The sequence below is a fragment of the Megalobrama amblycephala genome, linkage group LG24 (genome assembly GCF_018812025.1).
Source record: "Megalobrama amblycephala isolate DHTTF-2021 linkage group LG24, ASM1881202v1, whole genome shotgun sequence".
NCBI lineage: Eukaryota > Metazoa > Chordata > Actinopteri > Cypriniformes > Xenocyprididae > Megalobrama > Megalobrama amblycephala.
In genome coordinates, this window is record NC_063067.1 from 6,680,567 (window position 1) to 6,699,252 (window position 18,686).

The 18,686-nt window shown below is 37.6% G+C and overlaps 2 protein-coding genes and 1 long non-coding RNA gene across 4 annotated transcripts in view; 2 read left to right on the forward strand and 1 right to left on the reverse strand.

The window, feature by feature from the left end:
- The window catches only part of LOC125260447, a 40,766-nt gene extending 32,206 nt beyond the window's left edge, over positions 1-8,560 (reverse strand). The window contains exon 1 of one of the 2 annotated variants that reach the window (XM_048178828.1): positions 8,406-8,560. The gene's annotated coding sequence lies outside the window, so the exon portion shown is untranslated. The remainder of the gene's footprint in view (positions 1-8,405) is intronic. The other variant, XM_048178827.1, reaches the window with a different exon arrangement.
- A 911-nt stretch (positions 8,561-9,471) lies between these two features.
- Positions 9,472-10,244, forward strand: LOC125260449. The gene is made up of 2 exons (XR_007183046.1): positions 9,472-9,596; positions 9,990-10,244. It is a non-coding gene; the product is annotated as an uncharacterized LOC125260449 (long non-coding RNA).
- A 3,563-nt stretch (positions 10,245-13,807) lies between these two features.
- On the forward strand, positions 13,808-18,181 carry LOC125260710. Its single transcript, XM_048179195.1, has 5 exons — positions 13,808-13,889; positions 14,615-14,689; positions 16,526-16,758; positions 17,744-17,915; positions 18,015-18,181. Exons 1-5 carry the CDS (start codon positions 13,808-13,810, stop codon positions 18,179-18,181), a joined length of 729 nt encoding a protein of 242 aa, XP_048035152.1.
- Positions 18,182-18,686: the final 505 nt, after the last annotated feature.

Below are 18,686 nucleotides of genomic sequence, written 5' to 3' on the forward strand. Positions count from 1 at the left end.
CGTAATGTTATATTCATTACGCTTATATATTGACAGTTGCTGGAGTAGTTTAGTACACGTAAACATGACACAAAGATTTGAAAACTTACTGTCGACACCAACAGCCGACGAAACTGCTTCCCATGCCTTTTCCTTCGCATTCAAATCTTTGTACAATACATTCTGCGGGTCATACAGAATTTTATGTTTTTCCACCTCAACGATGAGACGAGTGTCATCCATGTCACCTTGTTTTTGAATAGGTTGGTTTAGGTCCGCCTGTCACGTCATTGCCTGCTGGGATGCGAGTTTCCCTCCAACGATGGGGAAAAACATATCTGATCGCATTATGCAAGTAAACACTGTTCATTTTTTTAAAATAAAATAATTGTTTTGAAATGATACAACTGAACTGTGAAATTGAAATGTTTCCCTTTGGCATGAATATAGCTTGTTGCTGGCATGGCGTTAAATCTTTAAAAAAAAAAAAATCTTTATGTATAGATAGCACACGTACGTCTGCAAGACGTCTTTTAAAGATCACTTCATCTGGAAAGCATCTGTTGTTTACAAACATCTAATAGACGTCTTTAAGATGTCAGTTTTACATACATTCTAAATCATAAACATCTTAAAGACATCTTCTAAACGTCTATTTGACATCTGACAGGAAACGTCCAATAGACGTATTCCAGATGAGCAAACACCCTAAATAATACGTCTTCCAGACGTAAACACACACATCAAATAGATGTCTCCGAGATGTATGTGTGCTATCAGGGATACGTATACGTATCACATTTAGTATGTACTAAATGTACAAAGTAGTTTAAATGTGCATGATTTCTTTTTTTTTTACAATTTCAGGTCAATCCATGTTCATTTTGCCCACACACAATCTGCTGTCAAAAATAGACTCGTAAACGATCGCTGCACTGCTGCAGACGCACCGCTCCTGGAACGCAATGACGGACCGCAACCGCGTGCAGTGTGAACGCTCTACTCCGTTAACATGAGTGCGTAAAAAAATACGCAACGCATACGCACTGCAGACGGATTATGTGTGAAACAGGCGTTATGCACAGTATTATTGTGCTGTTGCAACATTAATGCAAAGACTGATAGTTGTGTAGCTACAGTATAGTGTTGGAAATTAGTTTAATCATTTTAATCGATCAGGATTAGTTATAATTATAACATATGCTTGAATGTGGGATGTAATGCCATATGAGATTAATACATGCTTTATATTTTTAAAACGTATTAAACTCATATGTATCTCATGACTTTATATCCCCCACTGAAGTATATATTGGGAGTAGTAATAATTTATTTGTAGATTATACAACAGCAACTTGGAAAATAGACAAAACAGAAAAGGTAAGAAAAGAGCATATCAATCTAATAGCCGTAGACGCACAGCGGAACTAACTTTACCCCACGTCACGTGATTTCCGATTCTTGTGAAAAAGGTCTATTCACCTCTGCCTGCTCTAGCTGCGTTCTATGGTTCAAACACGCGAGCCGTAGGCTGTTTCCCTCAGCACAGTAGCACGTGTTGTTTGTAATTTGCTCGCGATGCGGTCAGAACTGGAGTTTGAATACGAACACATCAAAAATACGACTGATATACACGCAGAGCGCGCATATGATCGGTTTCAGCGTGGAGCTTCGCGTTGTGTTTAACAACACCAAACACGTGGCTCATAGTTCATACAGAATAAAGTATCCGTGTTTGAAGTTTTTATTTCACACATTCTCCTGCACCAAACATTAACCAGCACGGTGTAGTTATGCACACATATTTCATCAAGTCTTCTTCAAATGAATTATATGAATATGAATTATATAAAATGAATTATACTTTATTAAATAATAAACTGGACACTGATACAGTGGTGTAGCCTATCTGAACGCGACGACACAATTATTCTAATAGAGAAGGGGTCTCAAACTCAAATTGGCCGGGGCCGTTGCTGTGATTGACACCTCATAGGAGGGCCATTTTAATATTCAAGCACAAGAAAGCGCAACATTTCTGAAAATTTGCATTATTTCTCATTTACTTCAAATCTAATTTCTAAAATTTAGATCCGCTCTAATGGATAGATCCGTTTAGATCCACTCTGACAGACAGCAAAAAACTCCCTGAAACTTCCAAACTCTTCCATCCAGATAGCAATCTGAATTCCCAGTTTTTACTGTTATTTCTATTTCATATGCATTCCATTTTTATTATCATGTATTTGGTTCTTCTTTATAAAGCACTTTGAATTACCATTGTGTATGAAATGTGCTATACAAATAAAATTGCCTTGCCTAAAATATTTTTGCCATACTTAAAAAAATTAAACAGCAGTGTCTCTATCGTTGTTACATACAGTTTTAACACTTAGTGCAAATATTTTCCCTTACTTTATTTTAGCGTAAATAGCATTAAAATCTTGCACTGAACAACACTGTACTGAACTAATGCAATCCCTGAATACATTTGTACACTCTTCTGTTTCTTTCCAGACACCTGGAGCACTTCTGCTCACACAACTGAGCCACATTTGTCCAAGACAAATCTGATAGACAAAAATGATAAAAACATTTCTAGGATTGACAACAACAGTACTACAGTAGGCTCATATGCGCTTCTCCATCATTATGACTTTGCATTGCTGATCTAAAAAAAAAAAAAAAAATTATAAAAGGCTTTTTAACAAGTCCAAGTTTAAATTCGACCGATTCGACTCTGGCTTTGGAATTTCAGAATGGTCATAGCATCATTTCAGATGCGATGTGTCCGAAGATTATTCTAGTTGATTAATTATTCTGTCACAGACTTTTTTCAATGCACGTTTTATAGGCTACCTAATAAATGTACTATTAGTTTCTTCTCTAAATGCGTTTCCATAACGTTTTATGTGCTGTATTATTTCGTTGAATAAAAAGTATCCACCCCAACGAGTGTACGAGTTATATTTATTCACATCTTGTGCAGTATCTTAAAATGTGCAGATGTAGCCGTTTTTTTTTTTTTTTTTTTTCAGAAAACCAATATGACTCATTTAAAATTCTGTACTTACTTACATTACTCCATGCATAAGTTTCAGAAACCCACTTTAAAAATGACGGTCAAATGCAATAGATCATCAGTAAGTCGTGGTAATGGAGACTTTCTTTGTCCATTTATTCAGCTTCTTAATGATTTTAGTAGTAACATTTAACATAGATAGGGTTTGGCAAGTTATTAACAACATTATTTCTATTATGCTTCATTTTTATGAACATGCACACGGCTTCTGTCTCGCGCACAGACGCGCGTGAGAGCCTTTGAAAGTATTTGGCTGCGGAAAGATGCGTTCGTGTGCACTGCGCACTATCTAGTGGACTTTTGTTTTCAAGCACTCAATTCATTTTCGCATGGGCTGTTGTACAATAGGCTACACACACGGTCCGCGCCATCACGGAAATTGGGCTGCACGCCGCACACGGACGTCCCCGTCCGCGAACCCTCCTGATGACGAAAATTACGCGATGCGAACGCCCGAAGTATACTTGGTGTTAAGTCTGTAATAGCGGGCCACCAATCCACGCCGGCCCATATGCAAGTGCATACCCAGACGCCACGCCACTGTCCTGGTTGTATTCCTGCGTGGCATGCACGCGTGTCCGCTGCGCCTGTGACTCTTGATTCGGGTGTGACGACGATGCGTTTAAAACGCAAAAGAGGATTGTCTCGGGGGCCCCCCAGTGTTCGGGGCCCTGGGCTGCAGCCCATGTTGCCCATTAGGATAACGCGGCCCTGCGCTGCAAGATGAAAACATCTCAACTTTTCATGTGACAAGAACCAACCGATGAGCTTCGGCCTTTCCTTAACAACATCGAAAGCTCAGCCGAACAGCTGATCATAGCTGTACAGGGCAGATTTTTATTTTTCATCTAGATAAAATATATATAGGCTAGTAGAGCTAATGCAAGGACTAGAAATCAATTTTTCTTTTGCTGAAACTTCGTTATGGTGGAGAGCACAGTTCATGGTTCCATAGCAGCAACAGCGCCACGGGGAGCGCAAGCGCTTTGAAAAGGAGGAGAAAGCGGTACGGCCGCTTATGTGTCGTGATATCTGTGAATGTCCCCTTAGAACAGCGTCTTTTTCTTTGCATTTGGAATATTTGCATGTGGAATATGGTATGATCAGTTGCGGGCCAGGCGGAGGGGGAGGGCAGGCTGTAAATGGCCCGCGGGCCGGCAGTTTGAGACCTCTGTAATAGACAAAAGACTACATTGATTTTGAGACTGCAGTGCTCGTAAACGTAATCAAAGTAGCCTATTATTAGCCCTATTAAATATTCTTTCACATTCTCCCTTGTGCTTGGGAGTTTGTTGACATTTTCTCCTTGCTCATATATTAATATTCATTATTCTGTATAATGAGTGTGTTCTGTGCTTCATTGGTTGTTCTCTCCCCTCTTCCCCCCCTCTACACTCCCACTTTTCCAGAGATTTACACGCCCATTTTAACAGAGTTTTTCCAGCTCAGAGGTGTGAATGACCAGGGGAAAACAGGGGGGTTTCATGACCCTTTAATGTTATGAAGCGATCGGAATACTTTTTGTGCACAAAATAAACAACAACAAAAAAATTTATTCAACAATTTCTTCTCTTCCATGTCAGTCTCTGACACTGTTGACATAGTAAACACAGTGCAGCACTTACAGGTTATACGTCAGAGCGTCGGCTCATAATTGGCCGGATTCTGCGTCAGCATCACATGCATGCATTGTGGTGCTCGCACGAACACCGTCAGAGAGTGACACAGAGAGAGGAAATTGTTTAATAAAGTCGTTATTTTTGTTTTTTGCACACAAAAAGTATTCTGGTCGCTTTATAACATTAAGGTTGAACCACTGTAGTCACATGGGCTACTTTAACAATGTCTTTACTATCTTTCTGGGCCTGCAAAAGTTGCAATTACATTGCAGTTTGGGGTCAGAAAGCTTTTGGATTTTATCAAAAATATCTTCATTTGTGTTCTGAAGATGAACGAAGGTCTTACGGGTTTGGAATGACATGAGGATGAGTAATTAATGACAGAAATTAAATTTTTTGGGGTTGAACTAATGCTTTAAGAGCCATATATTATGTTGTTTATTTAGATAAAAAGAATATCAGAATGGTTTGACCTGTAATGTCTGTACAATGTAGTGATGCAGTTAGACAGACTATATGTTAAAATCCCCATTCTGAAACATACATCTACATTGTTAAGAAATTAAAGATCCACCTTTGTTTGTTGAGACTTTCTGGTGCATTTCACTTATAGCCAATTAGATTTCCTGTAGCATTTTCATCAGCCAGGCATGGAAGTCTATTCTGATTGTTTGATAACTTTTGACAATGTTCAATTTAAGAGCACAGAAAGATTCACGATTACACACTACACAGAGCATGCACTCATGAGGCAGTTTACTTGTATATTTGAGAGCTTGCGTTGTTTTTTGCATTAGGCTACATGAACGTGCTCTTGCGTTACAATAATGCGCTCTCCACAAACCTGCAGGTATGATTAAAATTATGCGCAATACCTGCATGGCAACAGTGTTTGAGATATCACCATTCTTTTCACAGGTCTACATCTGCTGTGTATTGACATTACACTGATGAAGTTTCAAGCAAATCAAGTAAAAATAACAGTGAACTCAATGCATTTTCAAAGTGACACACTTCTTGCTGCCAGTTGGTGGCGCTATAACTTTGACTCACAATAGTCACATCCATGTGATCAGACTCACACACAGCTGAAGTTTCATGAAGATCAATCAATGTATGCAGACATTATAACACATTTCCTGTTTCCCTTTTCTCGCCATAAATTCATTGCCTTGCCACGGCCAAACCGTTCGGGAAATCAAAAATCCGCTGGCAATTTAGCATCATCAATGTCTTGACTTCTTTTTTTTCTTTTTTTTTTATTGCAATATTAACAAACAGAACAAGTTGGTACATGCAAAAAATAAACAATATTTCAAAAATTAGAGAATGTCTTGACTTCATGCTGACCGAGTTTGGTGGTTATCGGAATAATCGCTTAGGAGGAGTATATCAAATTCAAGAGCGTGCGTTTTCCAAACAACCCATAATAGCTGACTTCCTGTTGAGCTGACGTATAACTTAGAGCATGAAAGTTGTTCGGCCCGATGAGGTCTATATATGTACAAAGTTTCATACAAATACTTGCAATCGTGTTTAATATATGGACCAATATTTTTAGGCACCATTCAAGGCGGCGCTGTCGAGCCCCTCTACCACGCATATACTTCAATGAGTGTGAGACATCACTGCCGTTGTCAGAGCGCGATCAGACCTCACTAAGCAAATGCTGAACGCAGTTGGACATAGTGGTGCATTAGAGGTAAAAAATGATATACTGTTCAGTTTCTCGCACAAACCGATCGTTTCATGTCTTAGGACATCAATGTGTCGTCACGAGCCGCAGGGTTTAATTTGGATTTGTCTGTGCTAGTTTTTTCGACTCTTATAGGTTGTTTGCACATGACGTCACAGCAGCAGCGCGAATGAGTCTGGAGGGCAGGGAGTGATTTTTCTATATAGGAATCCTATCAAAAACTCAAAATTTGTATGTTTTGCGTTGTTTATGGTTGCTCAAATCGATAAAATCGAGAACCCAGAAGGTGTTTATATCGTTTACATAACTTATACCGTTTTTTATAACATATCATTTATTAACTTTAAAAGTTTTCGCCTTTTAATAGCGTTTTGCGTCTGCTGATACTGAAATGAATATGGACACATGCTTACCTTATTTGTTTTTGACTTGGTTTAATATTCACATTCTTCATGGTATCGTTTGCAGGGATGAGAAGATATTTTATCCCACTGAATGATAATTTGGTGTTTTCACTTAAGTTTTGTAGTATTCCGTTCACAATGTTGATCTGGTTACCATGAGAACAGTGTCACGCGCACTTTCGTATGGTAGAAAATGTCCAAATAAATAAATGTTTAACAAGCTGACAGAAGTCGATTCAACAACAAAGACAACACTTTCTAAAACACTCAACTATGTGATTATTTTATTGAGTGATAGGGAGTGGGTTAAATCAGTGACATTATTAGATTTGATATACGGCGTCTTCCCGTCACCTCCTCAATCGGCTTCCCTTAGTGCGTTTTTACACGTATAAAAGGCGAAAATTGTATTACACCGTCCAGTTTTTTCTTTGAACGATGACGTGAGCTCCTGTTGCAATTCTCGATTCAGCATAAATGACCTACAATGGCGACATTTTTCACAATCACTACAGAAAATCAAAATACTGCCCTAACTTCACTAGCGGAAAGGCAGCGCAATATAAACAAACCCAGACTAGATCTGAACGCGGCGTGACGGCAGCTTCACATTCTCTATATCTGCCTCCTCGATAGCAGGAAAGTCTTTCAATTCAGTGGAAAAGTCGCTCATCTTCATAACATAAAGATCACGTCCAACATATGTTGTGATTTTCTGTTTATACCTTTCTAAACCAGCACAGAAAGGACTTTTCTCCATCTCTTCCATTCTAATTTTCACTGCTTGCCCTCCACCGGTATTTCGCGCGTCACCAGAACCACGTGATTGCAAACAACCTATTGATCAAGTTCCCATTCACTCCCATTATAAGACTGACAGACGGCAATGGTTGGAGTTAAAAATCATCATTTGTGTTAAGAAACAAAGTCACCTACATCTTGGATGCCCTGGGGGTAAGCAGATAAATATGTTTTTCCAAGGTTTTTCCACCTTGTTAACAATTGTTGTTTAATTTAATTTATTTAACTATGAAACTATAATTTCATAAGGTCAAAAAGTAAACAAAATGTCTTTCATGCATTTGTATCTAAAATTAAAAAAAAAATATGCATAATTATGTGTTGAAGAGAAAGTAAATACAATTTGCATTTGCTTTAAAGACGACAAAGGGAAATGGGCTTTCTAAAATAAGGAAGAAAAAAAAAGTCTACACAAAGACGCAAAAAAAAAACAGCAATGGCTGTGTGTGGAGTGATGCAGCGGTGACGAGGGAGCTACTCACCATCAGTGCAGACAGCGACATAAATCTGAAGTGTATCAATTAATCAAATCGATTTGAATCACGTGCACTTTTGATAAATGTCTTATTTTCTATAATAGCCACACTGTTCTAATAAATTACTTGCTCTAATCTTTAGAAATATGCGGAGCTTTGCGTTTTCAGCCATTTTCAGCGTAATCGTAGACTCCTTCAGCTTTAACAGGAATGACGCATTACCACATCGGGTGTGTCATCAGTTTTTCAGTTTACATAGCCTATTTCTGTTTTAGATTATTTTTTTTATTATACTGTATATGTTATTATATAGGTTGTTTTCATTTGTATACAATATATTTTTCTTACCTGTGTTTAATCTGTAGATCTGCAGTCTGTGCTGTGATGCAGCTCGATCCAAATTTGATGCTCTTCCAATCGGGTTATGACTGGTCAGAAGCCTGCAGTAGAGCTTTATATTCCACAGCAGTACTTTCACTTTCACCCGACGAGATCTCGTGTGTGTGTGTGTGTGTGTGTGTGTGTGTGTGTGTGTGTGTGTGTGTGTGTGTGTGTGTGTGTGTGTGTGTGTGTGTGTGTGTGTGTGTGTGTGCCTGTCCATGAGAAGGAGGAGCAGAACTGGACTGCAGCACACGGAAGTGTGTGTGGTTCTATGTGTGTGCTCAAGGACACTGTGGGCTGCGTCCGAAACCGCCTACTCAATGAGTAGGTACTTAATTTCAATAAGTACTTACTTAACAAGCGCCTAAAGAGTAGGTACTTAACAGCCAAATCTCGTTGAGTATGCGAGATCCGAAAATAATCCGCCATGTTGAGGTTATCATGTGACTTACGACGTTATCACAAGTGCAACTACTTAAAAGATATGAGTGACAGGTTTAATTCTTCTATCTGTTAATATCTTGATATTGATTAAACTGCTTATTTTGTGGTCTTGTTGAAGAAACAGCTGCCAGTAATTTTGTAATTGTAGTAGGCTACAACTAATATATTTTGGGTCAATTTAAAGTTCTTATATTTTTATAATGCGAGTTTATTTTTTGTTACAAATACCCAAATTCGTGTGAATATGTTATTAATTTCTTTATTTTATATGCAAAAATGTCCATCCACAAGCATAAATCAAATTTTTTCCACATTTTCTTGTTGAATTGGCTCTAGTTTCATAACTCAGGCTTACAAATAATACTTTTATGCATTATGATGTATTCAAAATATTTAACCTTGTCATCATGCTTTATGTGTGTTTGTATATAATTTCAAACGATGATTGATGTATACAAACGTTTTTTTTTCATTATTATTGTTCATTGTTAAAGATACTGGTATTTTCCCTGATCTTGTATGTAATTATAGGTCCTGCAATAAAATAAAGATATGAGTGACAGGTGCACTAACACCTCACAGCACTAGTAACTCATCAACCCTACCTAGTGCGGTTTCCCTCAGTGTTAGCAATGTCTGAAGCCAAAGAAGACGTCAGCAGCTGCTCGAAGATCTCACCTTTGAAGAAGACTGTTGATTTTATACTCAAAAAATGTAAGTAAAATCTACTTGAAATTAAGATTACCTCAGAATGAACTGCTTTGCTAGCACACCCCAACATTAACCATCCAAAACTTAATTATATTACCTTTCTTTGGTAAAACAAGCAAAATGTAATGTTTAGTTATATGACAGCTGTGCATGAACACACACTAGACAAATACAGCTGATGTGAATACATCTCCATTTACAGTCAATGAAAGCATGAAGTAATACAATATATAAATTTACTGATAATAGCATAATTAAAGTAAGTAAAGAATTAATAAAAGTAATAATGACAATAAATAAATGCATGTACAAGTCAACAACACACGAAACAAAGCTTTATTCAAATGTATTGATCTAACAATCACGTATTTACAGTCCTGTTGTCATCTCACACAGCTGTGCCGATTCTGCAGCTTTATTCTGATGAAGCAGCTGATGAACACCTTCATCATCATGTCCCTCACTGCTGCTCTTCTCAATGGAGACATCGTTGATCCAGAGGATGAGGAAGACCATGATGATGGACCCCTGAACCACACAAGCTTGAAGCAAGAGTGGGAGAAGATGTGCGGGACAATCTGTGTCTGCTGCAAGCATTCATGTGCTCTCCATCAACATGACTGAATAAACAGATTAAAACATTTTACACTTCATTATTGTCAGCATTCAGTTTCTTGCCATACTTCATTTCATATTTTTACAATTACATGATAATTTCTGTTGTAGCTTCATTAGTTTTGTGGTGTGGTGGGTTAAACCACTGAGCTGGTCAGCAGAAGGTTTGCTGGTTCGATCTCTGCAGCGTCTCCACCAGTGTGTCCTTGATCCAGACACTTTACTCCAGGTTGCTCCAACAGGATCATCCCTGTAATAAGAGCACAGTTAGTCACTTTGGATAACAGCATCTGCCAAATGTAAATTCGATTTTTTTTTAAATCCTTTTTTGTTAGTGTTTCGAGCACAAATGCTAATTCAAGCTGTTTATTTCTTAAAGTTTACTTTTTCAAGGTACTACTATAATATAAATTCATACATACATTTCATATATATTTCTATTTGGGGGCATAAAGGGTTAGTTCACCCAAACATATAAATTCAGTCATTATTCACTTGCCTTCACGCTGTTCAATCACTGTGTTAATTTTTTTTTTTTTTTTTTTTTTTTTTTTTTCCTGAACACAAAAGTTGATTTTGATCAAGTTTGTCCAGCTAGTTTCTACAATATCAGTCAATGGAGCCTGACTTCCAGAAGCTTCATGACATTATTTGATGATGCTTTTGAAGCTTCAGTGTATGAACTGAAACCAGCAGAACAAACTTGACCAAAATCACATCCTCACTGTCCTTTGGTCTTTGTCTAGATGCTCTCGCTGACTCTGGACTCACTGAGGATGAAGAAATCACATCAACATCAGTCCAGATGAGGCAGTAAGGGCAGGAGGAGTGATGGAGGATCTCGTCCATGACACTGAACCATTCCCAGGATCTGCTGTGGTTCTCCATCCTCACTGCTCACACCCGTCTGAGGACATTTCACATCCTACAAACATAATACAAAAGCAGTCATTTTAGCAGCACAATGTCATCTGATTTCTGTATTAGAAGTAACAAAATGATCTTACTTTATATTTTTGTTTCAGGTTTTCCTTCTTTTTTCCCCACAAATGCCACTGTCATCTTTCCTCACAGGTCCTGCTCCAACACAAAGCTCTGCAACAAATGCACAGACATCAAGAATCAGAAAAGTACTGTAATAACTCTGTTTGAAATTACAATAAAATAAAATAAAATAAACTACAACTTAAGATTTAAATAAACTTTGTATTCATTTCTGTCCCTGTAACATCAGACAAGATTCAAGTTTCCTCTGAGATTTATGTGCTCAAATCTACATTCACATGTTGATGTAGTTGAAGATTTGTTTTAACTCACTTTTTATCCAACACAAATGTTCCTTGTTTTATTAACAGTACTAACGGACAAATAAAATAGATAACTTATGTCTGTCTAGTTAAGTGTACATTTGTTTATTTACATTACTTGCATTCATATAAACAGTGTTGACAACAGTGAATTCTACATAATAGCACACACACACATCACTCATGGAACATAATCCATCATGCATAAGTCATAATACTTTATATATTCTTAATATTTTCCTGTCAGAGGTTAAATAAACATTTAGTAAGCATCTTTAAGATGTATCCTCTTCGGAGAATTAAGTTATGTGTGTTTACTAGAGCTCTCCTGTTATCTATACATAATAAATCGTGTTTTACAGTAAAATCACAACTATAGAGCATCTTTACACAATCAGCAGTTTACTCTACAGTAGTTCAACAAATGTGACTTTAACATAAGAACCGTGTTTTTGGTTTTCAATACTCACATTTGACAGCATCCGCGTCGCTTTTCTCCTCCGTGTTCGATCATGACGTATCCTCTCCCGTGGCCTCCTGGGATAGAAAAGTATTTATCGAGGAACACTTCAGAATCCAGGCGGAAGTAGTAGGCCATCCGGGAACCTCTCGACTACTCATTTATGATTACTTTGGTTTCTGACATACTTATTCGCTCGCCTACTGATTTCCCCCTATTATAGAGTAGGTAAGTAGGCGGTTTCGGACGCACTTTAAGTAGGCGCACGGCCGAATCTCGCGAGAATTATTACGTCACCTAGGTAATTTTCGCCTACTCTTTTTGCTTCTGACATACTTATTCACTCGCCTACTGCTTTTCCCCTACTAAATAGTAGAGAAGTAGGCGGTTTCGGACGCAGCCAATGACTTCAGTTCCAACCCTGCTCCGACACACTTGTCTGTAATTATCAAGCAGCCCTGAACACCTTGATTAGCTGGTTTGATTGGGGATGGAGCTGAAATCTGCAGGATGGTCGTTCTCCAGGAGCAGGATTGGACACCCCTGCACTAAAGGAAAGAGAAACAACTACAATTGACCGCCTTCGATGAAATCAACTGAAGATAAAAGATCTTGGCAGAGAATTAAACAACTCTACAAAAAGCATTACCAGCTTCACTTATTACTAACCAGAATTACTTTTTTGTTCTATTACATAAATAATGCCCATTTAATTTACGAATGACTGACTGCTTTCGTTTCTGCTTTGACAGATGCAAGACCACGACACACACGTGCATAATAGAAATCAGAAATAGGCTAGGCATGAGAAGACATTGCACGTTTTTCGTCGTAAAGCCAAACTTCAAGGTAAAATCAGTCGCAAATTGGAACAAGTGAACTATTTTGGAACAATTATGTCACCTGCTTAACCTTTTTGTTCCGGATGAAAAGCTCAAATGCGCGCGTAATCGAGTGCTAAAAGTTGCGCTTAATTATCAAAACATTCCTTTCGCTTTACGCTGGAGACAATAAGCATAACATCAAAGATCATAAAAAACAATCAATGTATGTCATAAGACTTACCTTACTTGATGTCACATTAAAATGTATTTTTCATATGAGTAGGGCCTACATAAGGCGCTCTGTCTGAGCTCGTGTCGTGTAACAAATGCGTCATGGAGACGAAGCTATTATGAGCTCACGTGTAGATCAAAAATGACGTCTTCATTTACATACACAACTTTTATAACAACTATGAAAATATATAAATAGGAGTGGATGCTTTTATTAACGCAGGAAAAAAAACACATTTTAGATATTTTTTTAATACATATATCAAATCATAGCACAACTAAATGTGTTCGTTTTGTTGTTTAGGTTGGAAGCCAACTAGAACAACCAGAACCCCACAGCTTCCAGAGAACTTCCTGCCCGTTTGCCTGACACACGCACCCACTCACAGAAAAAAACTCTTTAATTTTTTTAAAGTTTAATTGTATTAAATTGTGTTTTTTCAGAATAAATGTTTGTGTAATTCTTCTCTATTTTTGTTAAATTATAAATGTATGTTTCCTATATAGTCTTGCAAACCCATTTTTACTTTCTCTTTAGTTTTACTTGGATGTCTTGTTGTGTATGTTTTTTGTTATGTCTTAATGTGTTCAATTAACATTAACATTAACATTCAATCAACACGTTTTAATTGTTCAAATAAAATATTAAAAAATAAATAGCTGTTTAAATTGTTCCTAAGAAGTTCTCACGTGTGTTTTCTTTGGTTAGAGAATAAGTAAAATAAATTTAAAATGACGTTTAGAGGACTTTAAATGAAAGTCCCCTAAACGTCCCGAATGGCCGCTGAACGTCCTGTGAACGTCCGGAGGACGTCTTTGCGGACGTCCCCGGGACAGCTAGAGGACCCTACACATGGACGTTCGGGGGACGTTTGCAGAGGCCATTCAGGGGACGTTCTGGGGACGTTTTTTTGTTAGCTGGGATACTACCAGGAAACGAAGTAAATTTTAAGACAATTTTCATTATTGCTTATGTAACCATCTGTGAGTGAACATAAGCCGAGTCATTGCCAGAAGTGGCACAGATCTCTATAGCCAGAGTTGGGCCAATTACAGTGAACAGGAATCGGCCCAGTGCTTTACAGCCGTAATAAATATACATGTGCCAGAGCGAGCTGCGGGCCACAATCGGCCCGGTTAACACGTGCCGATGCCGATTCTGAGCCGCAGGCGCCGCGGGGCAGCCGAGCTCGGGCCGATTACTACATGCTATCTGGGCTAGTAACTAGTATTTTTAATGAAATGATAATAAAAATGATAATTTCTACAGAGCTTCAAAGCTCAAAATATGGTATTCGGACCACCCCTACTTTTAGCAAGGCACCATACATGCAAACAAGGGCTTGAGTAGTAGCTTATTTACAGCCCCTGTCACTATTTTTTTATAACTTTGTCCACAAGGCATATGTGTGCATGTAATGTTCATCAAATTACTGAACGAGTGAATCTAGCAGTCCATCAAAAGATGTTAAGTGTTCACACATTTGTGGTTGTTTAATCTCGGATCATCTGAGAAAATACAGCTTTACTCGGAGACATGGTCATTGATTTCAGAATGTCTTAACATGTTTTTTTGTTTTTCAGACGGATGTTCAGAACTCTTTTCCCCTCAAAAAACACCTGCCCAAAGCAGTGAGGATGGGGACTCGGATGTAGATGGTGAGTTGAATAGAGTTTTACATCAAGGCAAATAATCCTTTTTAGAAAACCTGCCTTTAGTTATAGGCAACACAGTCTCACCCCCTACTCGTCAAATGTCTGATGCATGGTCAAGAGACCCTGGCGTCACTTTTTAACACACTGGGTATACCTTTGGCGTTATTTTTCAACGTGCAGGGTAGTCCGATAGACTTCTATAGAACTCGACAGCGTTGAAATTTGACGTCTTGGGTCAGCACACCACAACCCGTTGTCTGCCTTATGGGTCGACACTACAATAAATAAAAATAAAAAAGGAATAGGCTACAAAAAATGATTTATGCCAGGGCGAGTCAAATGGCGGCTCCCAGATCATTTTTATCTGGCCCTCCAACTGGTTTTTGATGTTTAAAAACCCTTGCAATCTGATATCAAAGTGCCCTCTGCATAAAGGTTTAGCGCGTTCATCAGCGGTGAGTTTAACAGCACTCAACTGCAGGTAAAACGGCATTCAGAGGTGAGTTTAACAACGCTTCAAGGCGCGTGCAAGTAAGCAGTTTAAGAGTTTTCTTGTCATAGGTAGGACACTGCTTTAATTATAGCATGCTGGATAACGTTTTTATCGGAGGTTTGTTGATTTTAATAAATATATATAATATGCTACGATTGAGTTCAATTAATCTTTTTTTGTTGTTGTTGTTTTATTAAATCCTCTAAATTAATAACGCTGACGTCAACGTATGGGCGATCCCAAGGTCCATTGCGATTTTACACTCGGTAAGTAGAAGGGTTAACGTTAATTAATAGAGATGGATTACACATCAAAAACTGTTGAATCATGTCAAGAAGTTGTGTTTAGAAACTTTAGATTTGTAAGGTGGCCATTTCTGATGACTGATGATATTTCTGATAAAAATATAGCTTTCTGCACCACATGTGCGGGCTAGCAAAGTTAGCTAATTGAATTCAAGTTCATTTTTGTCGCATATAATCATGCAAAGTACAATTATTGGGGAATGTAAGATTTTCAGTATTACGTTAGCCCACAACTATTATCCAACATTATAAATGTTCAGAATGAAGAATGGTGTTGCCAGATTGGTTTGTTTTACAGCCCAATTGTTAAAAATCCACACAAAATTATATAATACACAACCAAAATAAATCCATAATTAACAAAACAAATTAATTCATAACTACTACATTGTGGCATCACAATTTTTCAATATGAAATAAAACAATTCATATGTATAATGTAATAAGTGGTGCTGTCATAAATTATTGACTGATTCATATATATAAGTAGCTTCCAAAATAGGTAAATTAGAAAATATATAACAATGACATGTATGAAAAATGATCGATTATGCCAATAAGTTGTGTTGTGTTTGTTGACGCTGTCTAAAGTGCACTGTAGAAAATGTGTGTGTGTGTGTGGTGTAGATTTCTAAATGTCTCAAAGGAAGTTCAAGCCTTGCCCCTCCTGCCAAGCACCTAACCAGGTGAGGGAAAGTGGAATAGAGCATTATGTCCAATATTCAAATATGTGGTTTTAATGTTCTACATTTCTCATTATTAGGTCAATTGGACACTAAAGTATGCTCCTACTAAATGACCCTGTATGATATCTGTACTGTGTTACAAAACCGTGATAATGTAAGGCATCTGGTTGATATCAATTTTGATTGCTTGTTTTGCACCAAACGCCAGAGGCAACATTGATTAGAGTAGCCTGGGTGTCTCCTACATCTGCCACTTTCACTGTATGATTATAATAATAATAATCCTGTGTCAGTCTAGAGACGCATATTCTGAATTGCATTGTGCTTCATGTGTTCCTCTCTTTCCTGTATACAGCCAAATTAAACTGTATCTTGATTGTAATTCTTATCTGTGACTGTGGATCTGATGTCTCACTTTGGTATACTTTTACCAACACAGGTGAGCGCAAAACCTGCAGCTCTTGTTTCGCACCCATCTCCCAAAAAAACAAAGTAGCCGCCAAAAAAGTGACCCTGGACAGGAAGTGGGGGGAAAGGGTCCTAAAAAATAGAAATGCGGGAAGAGTGGTGGACTCTGCCCATATTGCAGTAAGTAGAAATGCTCATATTTCATTAAGCAATATGATTTGTTTCACTTTCATTAATATTGTGTGATAGGGCAAGGGCCTCATTTTACAAAAATAAGTTTAATCTGTCAGTGAATGAATTTGAGGTAGTCATAGATGGCATTGTTTGGTCCAGGTGGATAGGTGGCCATAAAGAGGGAGTCCAGTCAAAATGTATTTTTGTTATCATATTTTGTTTTGTGTGTGTCCAATCAATATAATTATTTTCGAAGGGTGTCAGGACTTTTAGTGTTCCCTTTAGAAACCCAGATTGCTAAATACTAGACCACCAGCATCCAGCACAACATTACATGAATATTGGTTGTATAAAGCAGGGGTTCTCAAACTGTTTGTGCCAAGGACCCTTTGTGTGGGAGAACAATTTCCAAGGACCCCCTCATAATCAAAACAATTAAGCTTTTGCTTGCTACCATTTGTATACTTTGATGCCATTTCTATTCTCTGAAGTTGTGTCCGGGTTCACTATTCCGTGTTTTCTAGCTGGTGGTGGACTGACTCAAACATTTATCCATGTTCATCAGCTATCTTAATGGCAAATAAGCCAAGCTAAGCAGCAGGAAGAACGGTTCATCATGACCTGAGTGAAGTGATTCACAACAGATTGACTTGATTAGTCATAATCACAAAAAAGTTAAATTTTAATGTTTTAATTTATTAGTGCATTTATAATCAAGATTTTATATGTAGATTCTAGACTATTACATTGTCATTGATAACGATAAAGCACAACTTTCTCATTCAAAGCAAATCCACTTTGAGAACCACTGGTATAGAGTACATAGAGTTCACACTTACATCGATTAAACAGAGTAAAGATTATGCGTATTTGGCGTGCTGTCCGGGGGAGGGCTCCGAGCTTGGGATATTTAATGCAATTTTTTTCAATAGGATGGAAGATAATGCAGTGGGAATAACTAATGTTTGCTGTCTGCGTTTATTTATTACAGGTAAAAAAACTAAGTGCATTGGGCTATGTCCCAATTCTATTTTTCGGCAAGAAGGATAAGGCCTCTGGAAAGTGGGTGGCCGATGTGGTGACTCATCTGCCACCCTCTGAGGATAACCTAAAAATTGTGGCCACCATGAGAAAGGCCTACAATTTTGTATTGATCAAAGAAGGTAGGATTTGTGTAATTTAAGTCATGACAGTTTTAAACTGTTTTTTTTTTTTTATGATGGTGAAATATTGAAAATTAACATACACATACAATATTGTAGGGAACTCCACGACGACATTGCTCGAGCCCCAGCCTCAGTTCTTGGCCCTGGCTGAGTCCCAGCCTCAGGCCCAGGAAAAAGAGACATTTTATCCTTTAGATTTATACCCCGTCTCTCTCCCTGTGAAAGAACAACCCCCCCCACCCAAAAAAAAAAAGAAAGTGTAAGTGTCTTAGCACACTATGTATGAATTTCCCTTTTTTGTAATCATTATTCATGAAATTCAGTCAATTAGTTAATAGTGAGTAATTTTCAGTGGCCAGTCTGATACACAAATGTCAGCTATGATGCACACCTTTTAGATTTTTAATATTTATTAAAATAAACTGTCAAATCATGTGTAAAAATGGCTATTTTTCACTACTGTATATACGCTCATACATAAATATGCCATAATTTAAAGCTCAATAACATTTGAAGAGAATAATTTACAGTCATAAAACCAACTGTAAAGTGTTCATCTACATGTCAGCTATGATGCACACCTTTTATATTTTTGATATTTATTAAAATTAATTGTCAAATTATGTGTAAAAATGGCTATTTTTCACTACTGTATATACGCTCATACATAAATATGCCATAATTTAAAGCTCAACTGCTAAGTTACTACCTTAAGTTTTTTTTTTTTTTTTTTTTTTCTCCAGTAGCTTGATAGTAGCTTAGCCATTT